The sequence below is a fragment of the Mobula birostris genome, chromosome 10 (genome assembly GCF_030028105.1).
Source record: "Mobula birostris isolate sMobBir1 chromosome 10, sMobBir1.hap1, whole genome shotgun sequence".
Lineage (NCBI taxonomy): Eukaryota > Metazoa > Chordata > Chondrichthyes > Myliobatiformes > Myliobatidae > Mobula > Mobula birostris.
Genome location: NC_092379.1, coordinates 126,255,394 through 126,273,248, shown reverse-complemented (window position 1 = coordinate 126,273,248; position 17,855 = coordinate 126,255,394). Strand labels below are relative to the sequence as shown.

Genomic DNA, 17,855 nt, shown 5'->3' with positions numbered 1-17,855 from the left:
GTCGACCAGCTCTCTCAACCCACAATAACAACTTGACTGAAGGAACAACAAGTCACATTTCTAAGTCTGCTGAGGGGATTGTGAGGGAACAGGAGAAAATAAAGAGACTTCAGTGGGAAATTACTATTGGGTGTGGAGGCGTAGAATCTGAAAATTCACACTCAATGATCCAGAAACAGCTTCTTTCCCTCTGCCATCTGATTTTGAGATAGTCTTTGGCCCATAGACACTGCCTTGTTATTCCTTTTTGTGATCCATTTATTTACTTGTGTACTTTATAGTAATCTCATGTCTTTTCTTTGCACTGCACTGCTGCTGTAAAGCAAATCTCACATCATATAAGGCAGTGGAATTAAACATGATTCTGAAAATCATAAGCAGAATGTGTGGACAAGAACACTGAAAATGCAATATAATGTGGAAAGACGTGACATTATTCACTCAAGAGCAAAAAAAAATGTAGAATACAGTTCATTCACAGGTAATGAATGGCTTCCACTTTTACAGATGTCTTCAAAATGATTATGTCCGTAAATACACAAAAAAATCACTTGATATGATAACCATATCTCCACCGTTCTTTCAGACTCTTCCACTCTGTCCCAAAATGACAGCTGTTTATTTCCTTCCATAGATGCTGCCTGACTCGCTGAGTACTTCCAGCATTTTAGGTGGCGGAGAATTTCCTGAATGTTGAACTCTGGATTTAGGCTCAGAAGGATAGCCACCTGAAGGAGCAGGAAGAGTCATAAAGTGCAAGCAGTTGTAACTGCTCAGGGTGGCAACACTAAAGCAGGATGGTCAACATCATGGTGGCAGTGGGAAAGGGACTGAATTGAACGGAAACAGCGAAGGGCATTCGGTAGAGCAGATTACATATTTAGGGGAACTGAAAGATGTTTCTATGACCATCATTATGAGAACCCTATGACTATTGACTCCCTGGTTTCCAGCATCAGCAGAATCTCTAGTACTTAGTTAAATTCTCAGGTGGAATTCTCTTAATTATAAAATATTGTCAATAAATATATGTATTTAAGCAACACACATAAAATGGAGGAATTTATCAGGCCAGGCAGTATTTATGGAAAGGAGTAAACAGTGGATGTTTCAGGCCAAGACCCTTTCCTGATGAAGCATCAAGCTAACAGTTATTCTACAAACTTAAAAAAACAACCAAAAATGCAATTAATGGCATGGAGTCATTCATATTCAATTAATCCCTCCCTCCAAAATATACTGCACCAAAACGAACCTTAAATGTGTCTTCAGAGGTAATTGTATGCATCTTTGCCACTCTCTCCCTCTCTGACAGGAGGATACATTTTAGGGATGCTGGAGGATGAAGATCTCTTATGAAGGAAATAGGTGAGCTACGAGCAGATGCTTCTGATGTAAAGATTTAATCCCCAGTGGATACAGAAGTCCACCAAGAAAACCACAACTTTGTCGTGTTTTGGAGGCTTGTGTGACTTAATGACTCGGAGAGCTATGTTGGCTGGATTCAGGGATTTATGCGTTGGCTCCTGGTAGAGTCACCCATGCCAAACAGGTCAAGCTAAGACAGGCCCACTGGTCCTCCAGGTTTGGGGGTTCAGCTCAAGGCCGGCAATCCTGGCGACTAAAACAAAATTGTTATGGAAGCAGCAATGAAGTTTCCTTCTACATCTGAGTTCGACAGTATTCCTGAGACTTGTATGACTGACAGTGGTGAAACCTGAGAGGAAGTTGCTGACGCTGTGAAGGAATCTCTAAGCACCGCCAGAGATGGATGACCTTCATTGCTGTCCTAAACGTCAGTGGTGTACCAGGCAGTAAGTAAGTAAGTTAGGTAATGAAGCATCAAATTGAACCAGCAATAAAGCTTCACTTTAATATAATTCTTACCTTTTAATCCTGGTGGACCTGGAAGTCCTGGGTTTCCTGGAAATCCAATATTTCCTTGGATACCTGGTGGTCCAGAGGCCCCTGGATAACCTGGGCTTCCAGGATCTCCTTTTATCTGCTGGATAGCTGGTGGTCCTTGAACTCCAGGAAGACCCTGAGGACCTACAAAATATAAAACAAGTGTAAACCTGAGTTTGTAAACACGATTTACTTTTGTCTCTACTTGCTTGATAGTATTCATCCAAGGCTAGCAAGACAATTCAGATGAAAACTTTCATAGAACTCTTAAAGTGCCTATTATGTAAAAGTTGCCTCAAAGTGAGATCAATGAGGTACAAAGGTGGGACAGTTCAGCAAGGGATTTTTAATTTTGAGTCAAGGTGACTGAAGGACAAGTGCCAATATTCCAAATTTCTCAAGAGAAATCTTCATCTGGGAACTGGTGAGGAGTTCGATCCTGGTGAGAGTCCTGTATTTCTCAGGTTAGAGGGTGGTGAATCAGTGAAGTTCATTGACACGGAATGTTGTGGAGGTCAAGTCATTGGGGATATTTGAAGCCGTGGTTGATAGGTTCTTGATTAATTAAGGTGTCAAAGGTTACAGGGAGAAGGCAAAAGAATGGGATTGAGGGGGATAATGAATCAGCCACTGTAGAATATCAGTGTAGAATGGCCTAATTCAGCTCCTATGTCTTATGGAGTAAACACTGCAAACATATCAACTTAACGTTAGTGGGAGATACTTAGCTTACGGTAAAACTAAAGTGGGTGGAAGCAAGAGAGGTTACTGTTAATAGTACTCTAGAACTCTATAGTTCATTCTAGACATTATTTATTTACTTATTTATTTATTCTTAATTTTCTTAAGTTTTCACAGTTTGTCTTCTTTTGCACATTGGTTGTTTGTCATGGTGTGTGTGTAGTTTCTCATTGATTCTGCTGTATTTCTTTGTTCTACTGTGAATGCCTGCAAGGAAATGAATCTTGAGTTTCTCCATGCTGACATATACATTGATAATAAATATACTTTGAACTTCGACCTTGCATCCATTTAACATTAATCAAATGCAAACCACTTGAGAGTTTTCCATGTGTTGTTAATGCATCCATTGACAGTTTTCTGTGTTAATAATGTTCTTTTATTCTGAACTAGCCACCTACTGAACAATGTGTTCTGTTTTTGTCACTTAAGAAACCTTGAGGATAGAGTGGGGAATGCTAAAAGGCGGCACAGGGAGTGATGAGTCAGCATACAGGGGTGAATCAGGCCACCTGGTTGAGTGACACCGCAACAGCAAACTCTTGCTCAGTGTCAGTGAAACTACAGGGCTGATTGTTGACTTCAGAAAGGAGAGAGAAAGCAAACACACACCAGTTTACAATGGACTCCAGCAGTGGTGAGTAAGCAGCTTTAAATTCCTGCCCACTAATATCTCAAATGAATGGCCCTATGCCCAGCATATGGATACAATCACCAGGAAAGCATGTCACTACCTTTACTTTCTGAGGTGGTTAAGGATGTTCAACGTGTCTCCGAAACTGCTACAGCTATACTGTTGAAAGTATCGTGACTGGTTGCACCAGATCCATAAATGAAAGAAGCAGCAGGAGTAGTGGAGTCTACCCAATACATTACAGACACATCTCTTCCCACCATCAGTAGTAACTAGAGGAAGTACTGCTTCAAGAAGAAAATATTCATCATCAAAGATGATGAGACTAGGTTCGGTGACCTCGGCCTTTTCTCCTTGGAGAGACAGAGGATGAGAGGTGACCTGATAGAGGTGTATAAGATGACGAGAGGCATTGATCGTGTGGATAGTCAGAGGCTTTTTCTCAGGGTTGAAGTGGCTAGCATGAGGACACAGTTTTAAGGTGCTTGGAAGTTGGTACAGAGGAGATGTCGGGGTAAGTTTTTTTGCGCAGAGAGTGGTGAGTGCATGGAATGGGCTGCCGATGACGGTGGTGGAGGCAGATATGATAAAGTCTTTTAAGATCTCCTGGATAGGTACAAGGAGCTTAGAAAAATAGAGGGCTATGGGTAACCCTAGGTAATTTCTAAGGTAAGGACATGTTTGGCACAGCTTTGTGGGCCAAATGGCCTGTATTGTGCTGTAGGTTTTCTATGTTTCTAAAGATCACTGCCATCTCTGGGCCATGACATTGGCAAGAGATACAGAAGCCTGAAGTCCCACACAACCAGGTTCAAGAATTTCCTTAGTCAGTGAGTGGTGAATCTGTGGAATTCATTGCCACAGGCAGCTGAGGAGGCCAAGCCTTTATGTCAATAAGGCAGAGGTTGATAGTTTCTTGATTGGTCAGGGCGTGAAGGTGAAGGCAGGAAATCGGGGCTGAGAGGAAAATTGGATCAGCCATGACAAATCGACAGGGCAGACTTGATGGGCCCAATGGCCCAGTTCTGCTCCTATATCTTTCGGTCTTCTGCTCTAACCGCTACCTGCCTTCAACCATTCTGTTCTTGAACCAAGTGGCATAACCTGAATCACTAGAGCAGAGCAACGCTGTGACTGCTTCCATCACTTTGCACTAAAATGAATTGTTTTTGTTCCATTTGTGTTCTTTCATGTAAAATTATGCACAGTTCATGTTCAATTTATGTTCTTTCCTGTGAACGCTGCTTCTCTGATGCTGTGTCTGTGATGTTGCTGCAAGATTTAATGACATCTGTGAAAACAGGGACCTGTGCATGACAATAAATTCAACTTTCACTTTGACATTGATATCATTAATGTTGCATGGCGAAGGTTTAGTATGGACACAGGCCATTAGGATGCTTCATTCCAGACAGTAGCTAGTGCTGCTGCCGTCTGTGCTGAATCAGCACATTCACTCCATCACTACTTGTCTGAAATCTTCATTTGTTATTTTATTTTGGAAAAAGTGCATTTTCAATCACAAACACTGAAGTAAACAGCACTACTTAATCATAATTCCAAATAAAATCAAGTTAATTTGCCAGGACTTGAGGACCTGAGTCTCCAATAAGCATTTCACATCTTAATTGGAATAGACAGAGATTTTACAACAAAAAAATACTTGCCTCTTTGACCTGCTACTCCAGGTAGACCAGGGTCACCTAGTTTCCCAGGAATGGTCGAAGGTCTAGTAATACCTGGGGCTCCTGGCCTCCCTGGAAGACCCAAAGGTCCAGGACGTCCTAAACAAGCAGCAAACAATTACTGGTTCAATCAATTAACTTTATAACAATCCAAACTTTTTATTCTATGTTTAAACTGACTATTGATTTAGTTTCCTGCCAACATTTCATATCTACAATAAAAAGAATATTTTTTGATTTCTAAGGTAAGAGAGGGTAGTTATATAAAGTCCTCCCACATTCAGTTCCGTTCTAGTTCCTGTCAGTATCAAGCACAGGAATGAGAATCAGAATTAAACTGTTGGGCCACCAGGAAGTCCTGTTTTTGGCAGATGGAGCGCAGGTACTCGACGAAACGGTCCCCCCAATTTACGTTGGGTCTCACCAATGTAAAGGAGGTCGCATCGTGAGCACTGGCTACAACAGATGACCCCAGAAGGCTCTCAGGTGAAGTGTTGCCTCAACTGGAAGGAGCATTTGGGGCCCTGAATGGAGATGAGGGAGGAGGTAAATGAGCAGGTATAGCACTTTAGCCGTGGAAAATCAAAGGCAGCAGATGCTGCAAGTTAAATAGAAACATGGGGTTAATGTTTCAGGTCAAACATCATTCTACACCAGCCTACCCAAGCTTGCACTGGGTTTCCACTGACTGTGATTGGACTGGGTTTTAAATTTATATCTGACAACTTCCCCAATAGCGGCAGATACATTAGGAACATTTAAGATACTCTTAGATGATGGGCACATGGATGAAAGAAAAATGGAGGGCTCGTAGAAGATTTAACTTGAAGTAGATTAAAAGCTCAGCATGACTTTGTGGGCCATAAGGCCTGAACAGTGCTGTTGCCTATGTTCTATGTAATGTCCATTCCCATACAGCAAAAAATTCCTACTGCTCCACAGCAGCCAGCAAATTCATTCCTACTCATTCCCCCTCCCCACCACGCAAATGCTTGTTCCTATGTACAGGATGTCTATGAGATCATAACATATGGTGGGGTTGTACAGTCAATTGTCCTAATTACCTGGATCTCCTCGAAGTCCTTTTGGTCCAGGATATCCTGGTACTCCTATTCCCCGGCCTGGTGTTCCCCTTTCACCTTTTCGGCCTGGTGGGCCCGGAATTCCTGGTAATGCCGCCAAAACAGCCCCTAAAAGTAGTTGAAACATTGTGAAGTAATTGCCCATTCACCTTGATGCACTGGTTGGGAATTTCCTTAGAGTTGTCCTCTTCCAGTGCCATAGATTCAGCAGATGTGGGCTGGGAACCCATGAGGAAATTGCCAGCCAATAGTTCTCAGAATTTCCACACCAACCTACTCCATTCACATTTTGTTTCCTAAGCAGAAGCTACAAAATATGTTAACTACATGAGGACAAAGGACTAAGAAAATGTTGAAATAAAACCATGGGTTTTAAACATAGACCATTACTCTACATATCAGACTAGGTTTTATTTTTTATTTGCTCACAGTGAACAGACTTTAGTAATATGTATTATCTGTCTCTAGTTGCCCCTGAGCAATGGAGCTATTCGAGTATCAACCACATTGGTGGATATGAAATTACCAACAGATTGGGGTAGGTTCAGATGGAAAGTTTTTTATCAGTAATTTCAAAAGCTCTAGAACAGCTTCCAGCTATTTATTCTAGATTCTAGGGGGTGGTACGATGGCCTAGCAGTTAGCATTTTGCTACTACAGCGCTAATAATCTGGGTTCAATTCCTGCCGCTGTCTGTAAGGAGTTTGTACGTTCTCCCTGTGACAATATGGGTGTCCTTTGGGTGCTCCAGTTTCCTCCCACATCTTAAAGATGTACGGGTTAGTAGGTTAATTGGTCACATGGGAGCTGCAGGCTTGTTGGGCTATGCTGTATCTCTAAATAAAATAAATAAAAAAATAATTTATTGATTAAAACTCTCCTGCCACGCGTGTCTTGTATTTAAACAAATCTCAGGATAATTAGTCTGACAACTAACCACTCTGCCACTACAAGTCCATCAAAGAAATGATTTTATACTTGCAGTCTGATGGAAACTGGCTGAGTGGGCAGTTAGAATTACTCAGGAAAATTATTCCTTGATAAACAGAGAAGAAAACAGTTATACCCTATCAACTTTTTCTCCTTTACATGGGAAGAGCAGTAAATCTTCTTGAAGAAAAGGTTAGGCCTTCTCTCTGTCCTCAGCATTCTCCCTGCTTGCAAAATACTCCATCCAAGTTTGGGTCATTGAGACTTCTTTCAGAGACAATACCAGTAAACTTGGGACTGCTGGCTGACTCCTACCCCTTGGACGAGGCACTAAGGTCTCTTTCGGTAATCAGATAGGTGCTTAGAAGGGACATCAGACCTAAAATAACATGCTATCTGCATGGTTACTTTTGGCCCTCTACTTATGTTTGCCTTCAGCTTGATGTGAGACAATGATGTAGGGTGGTTTTTGTCCTAGGGTAGATGCCCTACTCAGGCCTCTGCTTAAAATTACGGACAGCGTAGTATGATATCTTTGGAACTCCAGTTACATATTTGAGTTATGTCCCCACTGCCCCAAGATAGTTGCTTAAACCAGTCTTGGAAGATTAGTGGGATGATGATGAACAAACTATCAAGAACAATTTTATTGCCGATACATATAGCTTCTGCCAGAAGGACTGCGTTAAAATTGGTGCTAAGGTCTTACCTGAACTAGAACGCCATCTTTTTATGCCCCATATTTTGGGTGTCATATAGATTGTATCTCACAAGTCCTACACACAGGAGCACCTGATCCTGGTAATGGGATTGTGTGACAGTGTGGTGTCTCAATTCCCAACAGAATGTAGTGAACTTCCTATTGACAAATACCTGGTGTTCCTGGTAGGCCTTTAGGTCCAGGCAAACCATTCAAACCATCTAGCCCTGGAGAACCTGGGAGTCCTGGAAGTATAAAAAATAACCATTAGTCTTGAAGGCAAGCTGCTAACTGAACGACAATCCTAATCCTAAATGGGATTGTGACTCATCATTGCAGGTATTCCAATGAGGAAAGGCATCATCCCTGCAATTGTTTTATCAAGCTTTGAATGTTTCAATGGAATCTACTCTTTTTTCTCTGTAGGCCCAATATGCTTATCCTCTCCTTAGAGGAAAATCTTCCAATAACAGAAATCAACCTAATGAATCTACATAGCACCCTTCTTTTGCAAGTATATTCTTGCTTGGTATGGATACTAGGACTTACACACAATATTCTAGATGTGACCTTCTATAATTGTAATAAGCCATCTTTACCCTTGTACTCAAATATTTAGACAATTAAGGCCAATGCACAATTTGCCCCCCTAACTGCTTGCTGTACCTTAATGCTAAATTTTGAATAATTAGATATAATTTCAGTAATAAGTTCAAACTCCCCCACCATTGAGGACACCTTCAAAAAACGGTGTGTCAATAAGGTGGCATTCAGCATTAAAGACCCTCACCACCTGAGACATGCCCTTTTCTCATTCCTGCCAACAAGGAGGAGGTACAGGAGCCTGTAGATGAACACTCAATGTTTTAGGAACAGCTAACTGCACCCCCCCCCCTGCACAACCATCAGATTTCAGAGTGGTCCATGAACCCACATACGGGGGAATGTCGACTCAAACCATCAGAGGCCTGCATTGGGCATTTTCATGCCTTACAAGGCGCAGATTGGAAGTCTGTGTGGGGCGTCACTCCTCGCACAGACACTAGAGCAATGTGTGGTTAAGTGCCTTGCTCAAGGACACAAACACGCTGCCACAGCCGAGGCTTGAACTAGCGACCTTCAGATCACTAGACAAATGCGTTAACCACTTGGCCACGTGCCCCACATACACTGCCTTGTAACTTGACTATTTATTTATTGGCAAGCTGTAGAATATTTTGAATGTCTTGCACTGTAATGCTGTTAGAAAATATAAACTTTCATGACATATACCAATTATCATAAACTTGATTCTGATTCATTGTATAAGTGTCTTTGCTTTGAAACCAAAAGACACCTTGTGCTATATGGAGAGTCTGAACAAGCTTGTGTTGTTTACTCAGAGGCAGCAAAAGCAGAAGGGAGACCTGTTTGTAAGATTATGAGGGGTATTGCAGTGGTGGGCATAGCACAAGTCCTAGTTATATGACCACTGACAATCTTTGAAGAGTATTGATAATGTTTGGCGTCACACGTCTTGTAAAGACACTGCCCAGAAGAAGGCAATAGCAAACCACTTTGTAGAAAAATTTGCCAAAAACAATTATGGTCATGGAAAGACCATGATCGCCCAAGTCACATGACATGGGACATATCAAATGAACAAATAGATAGGGTGGACAAGCTGGTATCTATCTCTGGGAGTTGGATTGTCTAACGTCAGGGGGCACACACTTAAAAGGCGCTGTGTGGGCAAGTTCTTTTTTACAGAGAGTGATGAGAGCCTGGAATGCACTGTCAGGGGTGGTAAGGGAAACAAACGTGACAGAAGCATTTAAAAGGCTCTTAGCTAATCACATAAATGTGCAGACAGTGTAAGGATAGGGATATCATGCAGCCATAAGGGCTTAGTTTGGTTAGATATTTAATTAGTCACAACATAATGGGCTGTAAAAGCCTGTTCCTGTACTGTACTGGTTTATGTTCTACAAAAGGAACGGAGAGCCTGGTTTATTTTTATAAAATATTTTTCAATATCTCACCCTACTGTTCCTGAAGAGACAGTAGACCTCTGCTATGGATCAACTGGAAAGTAATCCACACATGTCTGCTAATTGGAGAGATTGTTCTCATCTTAGACTAGGCCAATATACGTTTCTTCAGATTTATTGCAGAAGAAATAAAAGGAAGGGAAATTCTGCATTGTGCTCCTACAATTCCCCACCATTCTGTCATATCCTGAGACCTGTCAGGCTTTGCCTAAGCAAAGTAGCTCATTCTCAGTCAACATAAACCCAATATGAATTCACTAAGGATGTGGTAGGAATCATTAGTAGACTTCTTTGTATATAACATATGGATCAGGGAAGATGTGACATTATGCTACATTCCTTCCATACCTCTGTTAAAGAGGTACATAACCCAACTGCTCCACAGGGTGATGGCAAGTACCTTTCTGTCCTGGATAACTAAATTGGGATGGACGTCCTGGAGGACCTGGAGGTCCTTGAGATCCTTGGTAGCCTCGGTTTCCTGGAGGGCCTGGAATCCCTGGAGAACCTAAGCCAAGAACAAAAGGAGTACTTTATCTGACAGTTGTGAATTGATCTCGATAAGCTAACCATCGTTGTACCTTGAAATGAAACAGAGATGAAGGATGAGTCCCAGATAACTGCCTGATCAAACTCACAGATGAAGCGCAGCCTCACCGTTGGATAGCATTGCAGTGATGATCTGTACTTGCCACTGGCAGCAGGGATTCAGTTCCTTTCACACCTCCCCCCACGCTTCACGAGGAGGTGGTTCCATTCAGGCGCTGGAGCGAGGTGACCTGATGCAAGATGCTCCCTACAAATCCATTCATCACTTTGGTTATATTAGCTTTCTTCAATGCAGGTTCATTTACTTATCACAAGTACACCGAAGCATACAGAGAAACATGTCATCTGCATCTGCATTTACACCCAACACCACCTAAGGATGTTGTGGGCTGCCCACAAGTGTCACCATATATTCTGGCGCCAACGTAGTATGCCCACAGTGTCCAGCAGTGTAATGATCTGACCTGTATGAACAGTATGCAAGAGAAGCTTCTCACTGTATCTTGGTGCATATGAAAACTGTCAACCCTTTCCAATTCTCTCATGCTTCAGATGCTGAAAACCAAAACAGACTGAAAATACTGGAAGTTCCAATGAGGAGAGAGAGAATGAGATACCATTTCGGGTAAATGACATTTCAAGATCCATTGACTTGAAATTAGTAACTTATTTCCCCACCATCACATGTGCTGCCTGACCTATTGAACATTTCCAGCATTTTCATCTTCTACCTCCTCTCCAGAGCTGCCCCCCAAATCCTCAAGACGTTCTACAGGGGAACACTGAGAGCATCTTGACTGGCTGTATCACCGTCTGGTACAGGACCAGCACCAAACTCGATTCCTGGGCACTACAGAGAGTGGTACAGACAGCCCAGCGTATCTGCGGACGTGAACTTCCCACCATTGAGGACATTTACGGCAGCAGGTGCAGAAAGAAGGCCCCGAAGATCATCAGGGACACCAGTCACCCCAACCATAAACTGTTTCAGCTGCTTCCGTCCGGGAAACGAAACCGCAGCATAAAAGTCAGGACCAGCAGGCTACAGGACAGCTTCTTTCTACAAGCCATTAGACTTTTAAATTCACATGTCTGTACATTGCAACAGAGTCACAACACAAAGAATTTTACTCCCTCCTGTTGTGGGATGGATGTAAGATTTAAATAAATTCAAATTAAATTCAATTCAAATTAAATAAGGGAAATGAAATCAGGGCAATGTGTTCTTAAAAAAAATAGAAGGACCTTGTTTACACTTTATCCCTAAAACAATTCTGGCAACAGAGATTACCCTGCCCAATCATCTCCCACACTAAATGTAGCTTCCCATTAACTTATTTTCTTTCTTTCCCCATTCTGATGAAGAACTTTTGACCTGAAACGTTAACACTCTTCCTCTTTCCACCAACATGACCAGATTTGCTGAGTGTTTTATGATTTTTAAGTAACAGCAACATGTAGTCAGCTTTTTACTCCGACCTGTGCTTGCCAATTTGATGCCAGGAACTACTTCCATGAATTTAGTGGAAGCAAGTTCTTTTTCGAATAATCTTTCACTCACAGAACAAGGTGTAGATTGATGCCCTCTCTTGAAGAATACAGTTATTCACATTCCTTGTCAAGCACTAAGTATTTTCTACAGCAGGTAGAAATGGAATTAGATTAGATTGGACCATTTAAAAAGATAATGCGGTGTTAGGGCTAATGGCTGAACGGTCCCATTTTTTACCATGATTTTATTACACTGTGTAGATTCTCACCTGGGGAACCCAGTCGACCTGGTTCTCCGGGAAATCCCTTGACTCCAGCGATTGCAGGGCTACCGGGGAAGCCAGGGTCACCAGGAAAACCATCTGGCCCTCTTGCACCTAATCATGGGTAAAGACACAGCTCAGTGAGCAATATAGTCATAGTTAAAATGAACAAATACCTGCCGAATAACTGGGTGGAACAGTGATATCATTAAGAAAGTCATGGCCAATTTAACCTAATGATAACTGGATAACCAAGCACATCAATACTCACAACCTTCTATTCATGCAACTTTTGGGTTTAGAAAATATTGACTTCAGCGACCAACCTTCAGATTCGAATATGCATTGAAGATTAAATGTAAAATTCTGCTTTGAACAATAACAGTCACTTTACTTTATTGTCGCCAAACAATTGATACTAGAGCGTACAATCATCACAGCGATATTTGATTCTGCGTTTCGCGCTCCCAGGATTACAAATCGATAGTAAATATTAAAAATTTAAATTATAAATCATAAATAGAAAATAGAAAAGGGAAAGTAAGGTAGTGCAAAAAAAAACCAAGAGGCAGGTCCGGATATTTGGAGGGTACGGCCCCAGATCCGGGTCAGGATCCATTCAGCAGTCTCATCACAGTTGGAAAGAAGCTATTCCCAAATCTAGCCGTACGAGTCTTCAAGCTCCTGAGCCTTCTCCCGGAGGGAAGAGGGACAAAAAGTGTGTTGGCTGGGTGGGTTGTGTCCTTGATTATCCTGGCAGCCGTTAACTAATTGTCTACATATGCTGGAACCCAATCAACATGGATACATCAGTAATTAACACATTTTGAGTGTGATGGTAGGAAGATTCAAGCATCTGAAGCTGTTACATCTAGTTCAAAGGAAGCACTGTAAATATGGATTTGTTTGAATTGTCCTGAATTTTCTTCATCTTTAGCATATAAAATGTTGTGTAGTGCTGGTTCAAACAGTCATTTTTCCACCAAATGGGTCTCTCTCTTTCTCTCCCTCTTGTGACTCCAAAGGCTGTCCACTTATTTGTGATATTTTGTCAAATAAAGAGGCTGCTTCATATCTACAAGTATTTCTCTCCGGTGACTTCATTCTCCCAACAACACCTTCTATGGATGCCCAATTGAGAGCATCCTAATGCGTTGCATCACTACGTGATGAAGAAGTTGCATGGCGGCGAACAGGAGGACTCTACAACAGAGAATTAAAATTGCCCAACTCATCACTGGCACCAGCCTACCTTCCATCAAGGTGTACAGAAAGGTGCTGGAAAAAAGCCAGCTATATCAAAAGGCCACCTTGAACATGGACTATTTGTCCCACCCCCATCAGGAAAGATGATACACAGCATCCATGACAGGATTCTAAAACTAGATGATCAACACCTCCACCCATTAACCAGCTGCATGACACCCCCCCCACCATCATTGCTTTATCAGTTCCTGTTAAATTCACCTCAAGTGTAGATAGTTCTATCAATCTATCATTAAAAAAATTGTCCTACATGTTGCCTTTAAACTCCTCCACACTCCCACCCTCAACCCTACAAAGCATGTCCCCTTATGTTTGACATTTTTACACTGGGATACCCTTGAAGTGTGAGTCACATTTCTGTCCCAGTTGTTGCAGTATTTATGCTAATTACATTTTAAAAAAACACAAATCCAATTTTAGCAACTTTGGACCCAAAAGCAGGACTGAGAAGGATTCAGATTGCAGCGCTGTGAATCGGACCCTCATCCACACAATATGTCAATAAGGTTCCATGTTTGAGGCTGTCTGTGCAGTGTAAGTATTAGTGTCCTATAAGGTAAGTAGGAGATCATGTGATTTTAAAGTTTAATGATGTATGACTTGGGTTGTGATAATCAGAGGAAGTTGGTTAGACAGGAATGAGGCCAATGTAGGGTAAACTTTTAATATTGGTGCTCTGTGCTGGTGTGAGCATGTTGTCCTCAGTCGAGGAGTCTGTACTCTGCAGCCAGCTGTGCTCCTGGAAACAATTTAAATCAGCTTCTGTTCTTGCCTTGTCTCAATTAGCATTGTGTGTTTGGGCATCCATAATCTTATTATGGGACTACTTGAAGACGTGTGAGGGTGGTGTAGCTGTGAGGCTGAAACTTTCAAGTCCTACAGTGCCCTCAAATCCCAGTAAGGAAACGTCGAGTTTTCCTCTGCATTCCCAACGTATTCCGAAATCACGATTTCTATTTAGTCATTCCCTGGTACCAGAGTTAATCCCTCTGGGCTTCAGTCAGCTGGCCAGATGGGGAAACGGTCCACAAACTGGAACTGAGGCCTGTAAGTGAACACTGCTGCAGCCTTAACTTCTTCATAGGCTGTAGAGTCTGACACTCACCCATCGAGCCTCTTGGCAAAACCCAGACTCAAACTGGGTAACACAACAAAGTGTGGGAGGAACTCAATGGTCAGGCAGGATCTATGGAGGGACGTGGACTGTCGACATTTTGCACTGAGACCTTCATCTGGACTCTTGTTTTTAAGAGTGCCTAACCCAGAACGAAACTCTAGGGTCCTGGATGGTGGCGAGGGAGGAGGTACTAGGGCAGACATACTACTAGTCTGGATCACAAAATGATGGAAGAATCCAGCAAGTCAGTAGCATCGCCGGAGGGGAACAAACAGTTGTCATTTCAGCCCCAGACCAGATGAAGGGTCTCAATCTAAATTATCGACTGTCCACTTCCCTCCACAGACGCTGCCTGACCTTTTGAGTTCCTTCATCATTTCTTGTGTACTCCAGAATCCAGCATCTGCAGTGTTTTGTGTGTCTATTTTGCTGCACAAATTGAGTCATGTTTTTGACAGCCTGGAATTCTAAATGGAAAATATGAACATATTATTCATGAAATGTGGAAGGAGAACTTGTCTCACCTGGGTATCCTGGCTGACCCGGATCTCCCTTTCTTCCTCTAGATGCCGGTATTCTTGCCGGCTCACCAGGCTCACCTGTGTAGTGAAGAGATAATATCGTGTCAGGAGCATGCTGACCATGTGACCCCTGTCATTTCAATGGACATTTCACTATTATAATGTACACCAAAATGGGAAAGCTTACATCTGGTAAGCCTTCTCATTTTGACCACATCCCACCTGGAGTAACGGGAAGCCTTCGCACTCGGTTTCCAGTAAGATGGCGGTGCATTCAGACTTCTACGGAGCCAACCAAAGGCGTTACTGTCTCTTTAAAATGTATCTTTTACAATCGCAAAACCCTGTTGGACATTGAGAACTTAAAAGTACTGGAGGTCTACTCCACCAGCGAGCTGCTGATTGGTGGAGAAACTGAAGGAGTTGGATGGTGCAGCTCGTGCTGCTGCCTGCATCAGAGAGGTGTCACAGGAGTCGGTGGGCGAAGGTGGTGTGCAGTCTAACAGCGAGTGATTGTCTTTAGTCACTTCCAGACCCTGTTGGACATTGCTAATGTGGAATGCTGCATTCGATTCACTAGTTTATTGGTAGAAAGTGGGGGAGTTGCGTGGCCTCCTTCGTAATGCGGGCTACACCTCAAGTCGCGGTGTTGCTTCATTATGGCTGCCGAGGGGAGCCGGAGATGTCGGGTGCACTACACCGCTGTGCTGAAGGCAGTGTGGCTTGGCGTCCTTGGTGTCCATGCTGGAATCGGTGCTGCCCCCCAGTGTTCGCTCAGAAGATGACAAGCAACATTGTGTTCGGCTGCAGCATTCATGGACTTGGGGACTTGGACGATACATTTTTTTTTATCTGACTGTATTTTACTGTTATCTTATATGTGCCATATGTGCCTTGCGCAGTGTATGACTGTTGGTACTGTGTTTTGCACTTTAGCCATGGAGAAACGGAATTTTGTTTGGCGGTATTCATGGATATTCAAGTATAGTTGATTGACAATTGAACCTGAACTTGAACATTACATTCTCTCAGTTGGACCTTTCTTCAGTAGAAGAAAGCAGGACAAATGCCAGCATTTCTCAGCATAACCATGACAGACAGAAGATGAGAGAACCTGATCTCACACATGAGTCTCATGCATCAGTCTCTTGGCATTGTTGGTAAGTCTGGAAATAAGATTAATATTCAGGAAACATTTCCAATGCAGGCAACATAAATCAAATAGAGATAAATAACATCTCCTGCAAAGACTTTGGAAAAAAAATTCATTATGTCCCAAACCTACAGGTTAAAAGAATGCAAGCTCATTAATTACTCAGCAAAATGTGTCAGCAACCTCAGAAATTTAAAATTAGCCAGGGGTCCAGATACAGATCCATAGCATGAAGGGGTGAACGTGCACATGAACAAAACCTTCCATGATGATTACATTTTTAGATGACTACTGGGGGAAACTGTTGTCCTCTTTACCCTCTTGCATGTCTTCTGACTGTGAAGTGCATGACCTGCATTTTGTCTCATCTTAACATTTCGCTTCCCTGCACCCACAACATCTCATTACTTTCTTTAATTGCCAGACTGGCACATTAAACCTTGCTGAAAGCCAGCGTTCTTATAGAAAAATGTTGCAATAGTAACTTTACACCAATCACACTTTCTGGCCCGGGAAACTAACTATTTTAAAATTAAGCTTTATTCTCACTTGCTGTAATGCCTTTTTATTGTAGATGGAATTATTTTTCTCCTACTTTTCCTTCCTTGCTTAATCCAGTTTATCTGTCTCTTTCAGTATTTCACTTTTGGCTTTGACTCAAATCATTCTTCTCTAATTCTCATTTCTGTCAATGTTCCTACTTCTTTCTCAGCTCTTCTGTCTAGCAGGTTACGAAGACAAATCATCCAGTTGTTCACCAACATCCAGCAACTTACAGGACTAAATTTTTGGACTGAGTCAGTAATCAACAAATATGCACAATGCAAGATCCACTGCTCTACTAAGATTTGGCCCATTAATTTAGATGAGAAGCAGCTTCCTTAAAAATATGCTATCATCCACTCAGATCTTAATAATCATTTATGGAATGTGGAAGATTATCCCAAGCCAAGTCATGGGCAAGACCGCTAACTAGCTCAGTGCCCTTTCAAATAAATGCCTTACTAGGTCATTACAGCCGCATTGGAATGTCTGCAGCAGGGGTTCCCCACACCTTTTATTCCAATAAGCAAGGGGTTTGTGGACCCCAGGTTGGGAACAACGTTCTCTCTAAAGTGTGTGCGTGTACGCACACTCAGATCTTTTGCAAATAGTGCACAAAGAAATTTAAACTACCCACTACCTTGTTGTCATGTTACTAATATTTAAGTATATTTTAAAACATGAGAAAAGATTAATATTACAATGTGCTGCTGTACATGAGCAATAAAACTCATTGATGTGTATTGTCTTATTCATTTTAAACAACGAACGACAAACTGGACTTGGTAGTTAATTATCCTTAGAACCGCTTCAGATTTACTTCCACTTAAAAATTCAGTGTGCACATGTTGTCACTGGGCAAAAAATTGCACAGCACAAGATTTTTGTGCACACTGGTAATTACGAATTAGAGGTAACATTGGTTGGGATCCCATACTCTAGAATCTCAGGCAAGATATTTTTCCTGGAAGAGTATCACTTTGGTAGTTCATAATCACCAATATTTAACTTACATTTAAAAGAATGGTATCAAACAATTTATATTTAGTTAATACCTCCTTTAATTCCTTGGAAAAACTCCCCAGATGCAAAAGCAGGATTCAAATATCCTTCCTTGCAACCTAACTGTGATGCAACTGTATAACTTCTAAGAAGTAAAAGAAATTTCTGATGCTGCATAAAGTTTATGATTAAGATCGTTCTGACCTTCAAGACACTCGATGGCTCCATTAACTTTCCATTATT

General features: G+C 42.0%; 1 protein-coding gene across 5 annotated transcripts in view; it reads right to left on the bottom strand.

Moving 5' to 3' along the window:
* Nucleotides 1–17,855, bottom strand: part of col4a6 (collagen, type IV, alpha 6) — a 448,523-nt gene that overhangs the window by 16,360 nt on the left and 414,308 nt on the right. For all 5 annotated transcript variants that reach the window (XM_072270937.1, XM_072270936.1, XM_072270938.1 and 2 more), the window contains 7 exons: nucleotides 14,918–14,992; nucleotides 12,017–12,124; nucleotides 10,108–10,215; nucleotides 7,851–7,922; nucleotides 6,030–6,155; nucleotides 4,948–5,064; nucleotides 1,888–2,049 (listed from right to left, as the gene is read on the bottom strand). In XM_072270937.1, coding sequence (XP_072127038.1) covers nucleotides 1,888–2,049; nucleotides 4,948–5,064; nucleotides 6,030–6,155; nucleotides 7,851–7,922; nucleotides 10,108–10,215; nucleotides 12,017–12,124; nucleotides 14,918–14,992 — 768 coding nt within the window. The remainder of the gene's footprint in view (nucleotides 1–1,887; nucleotides 2,050–4,947; nucleotides 5,065–6,029; nucleotides 6,156–7,850; nucleotides 7,923–10,107; nucleotides 10,216–12,016; nucleotides 12,125–14,917; nucleotides 14,993–17,855) is intronic.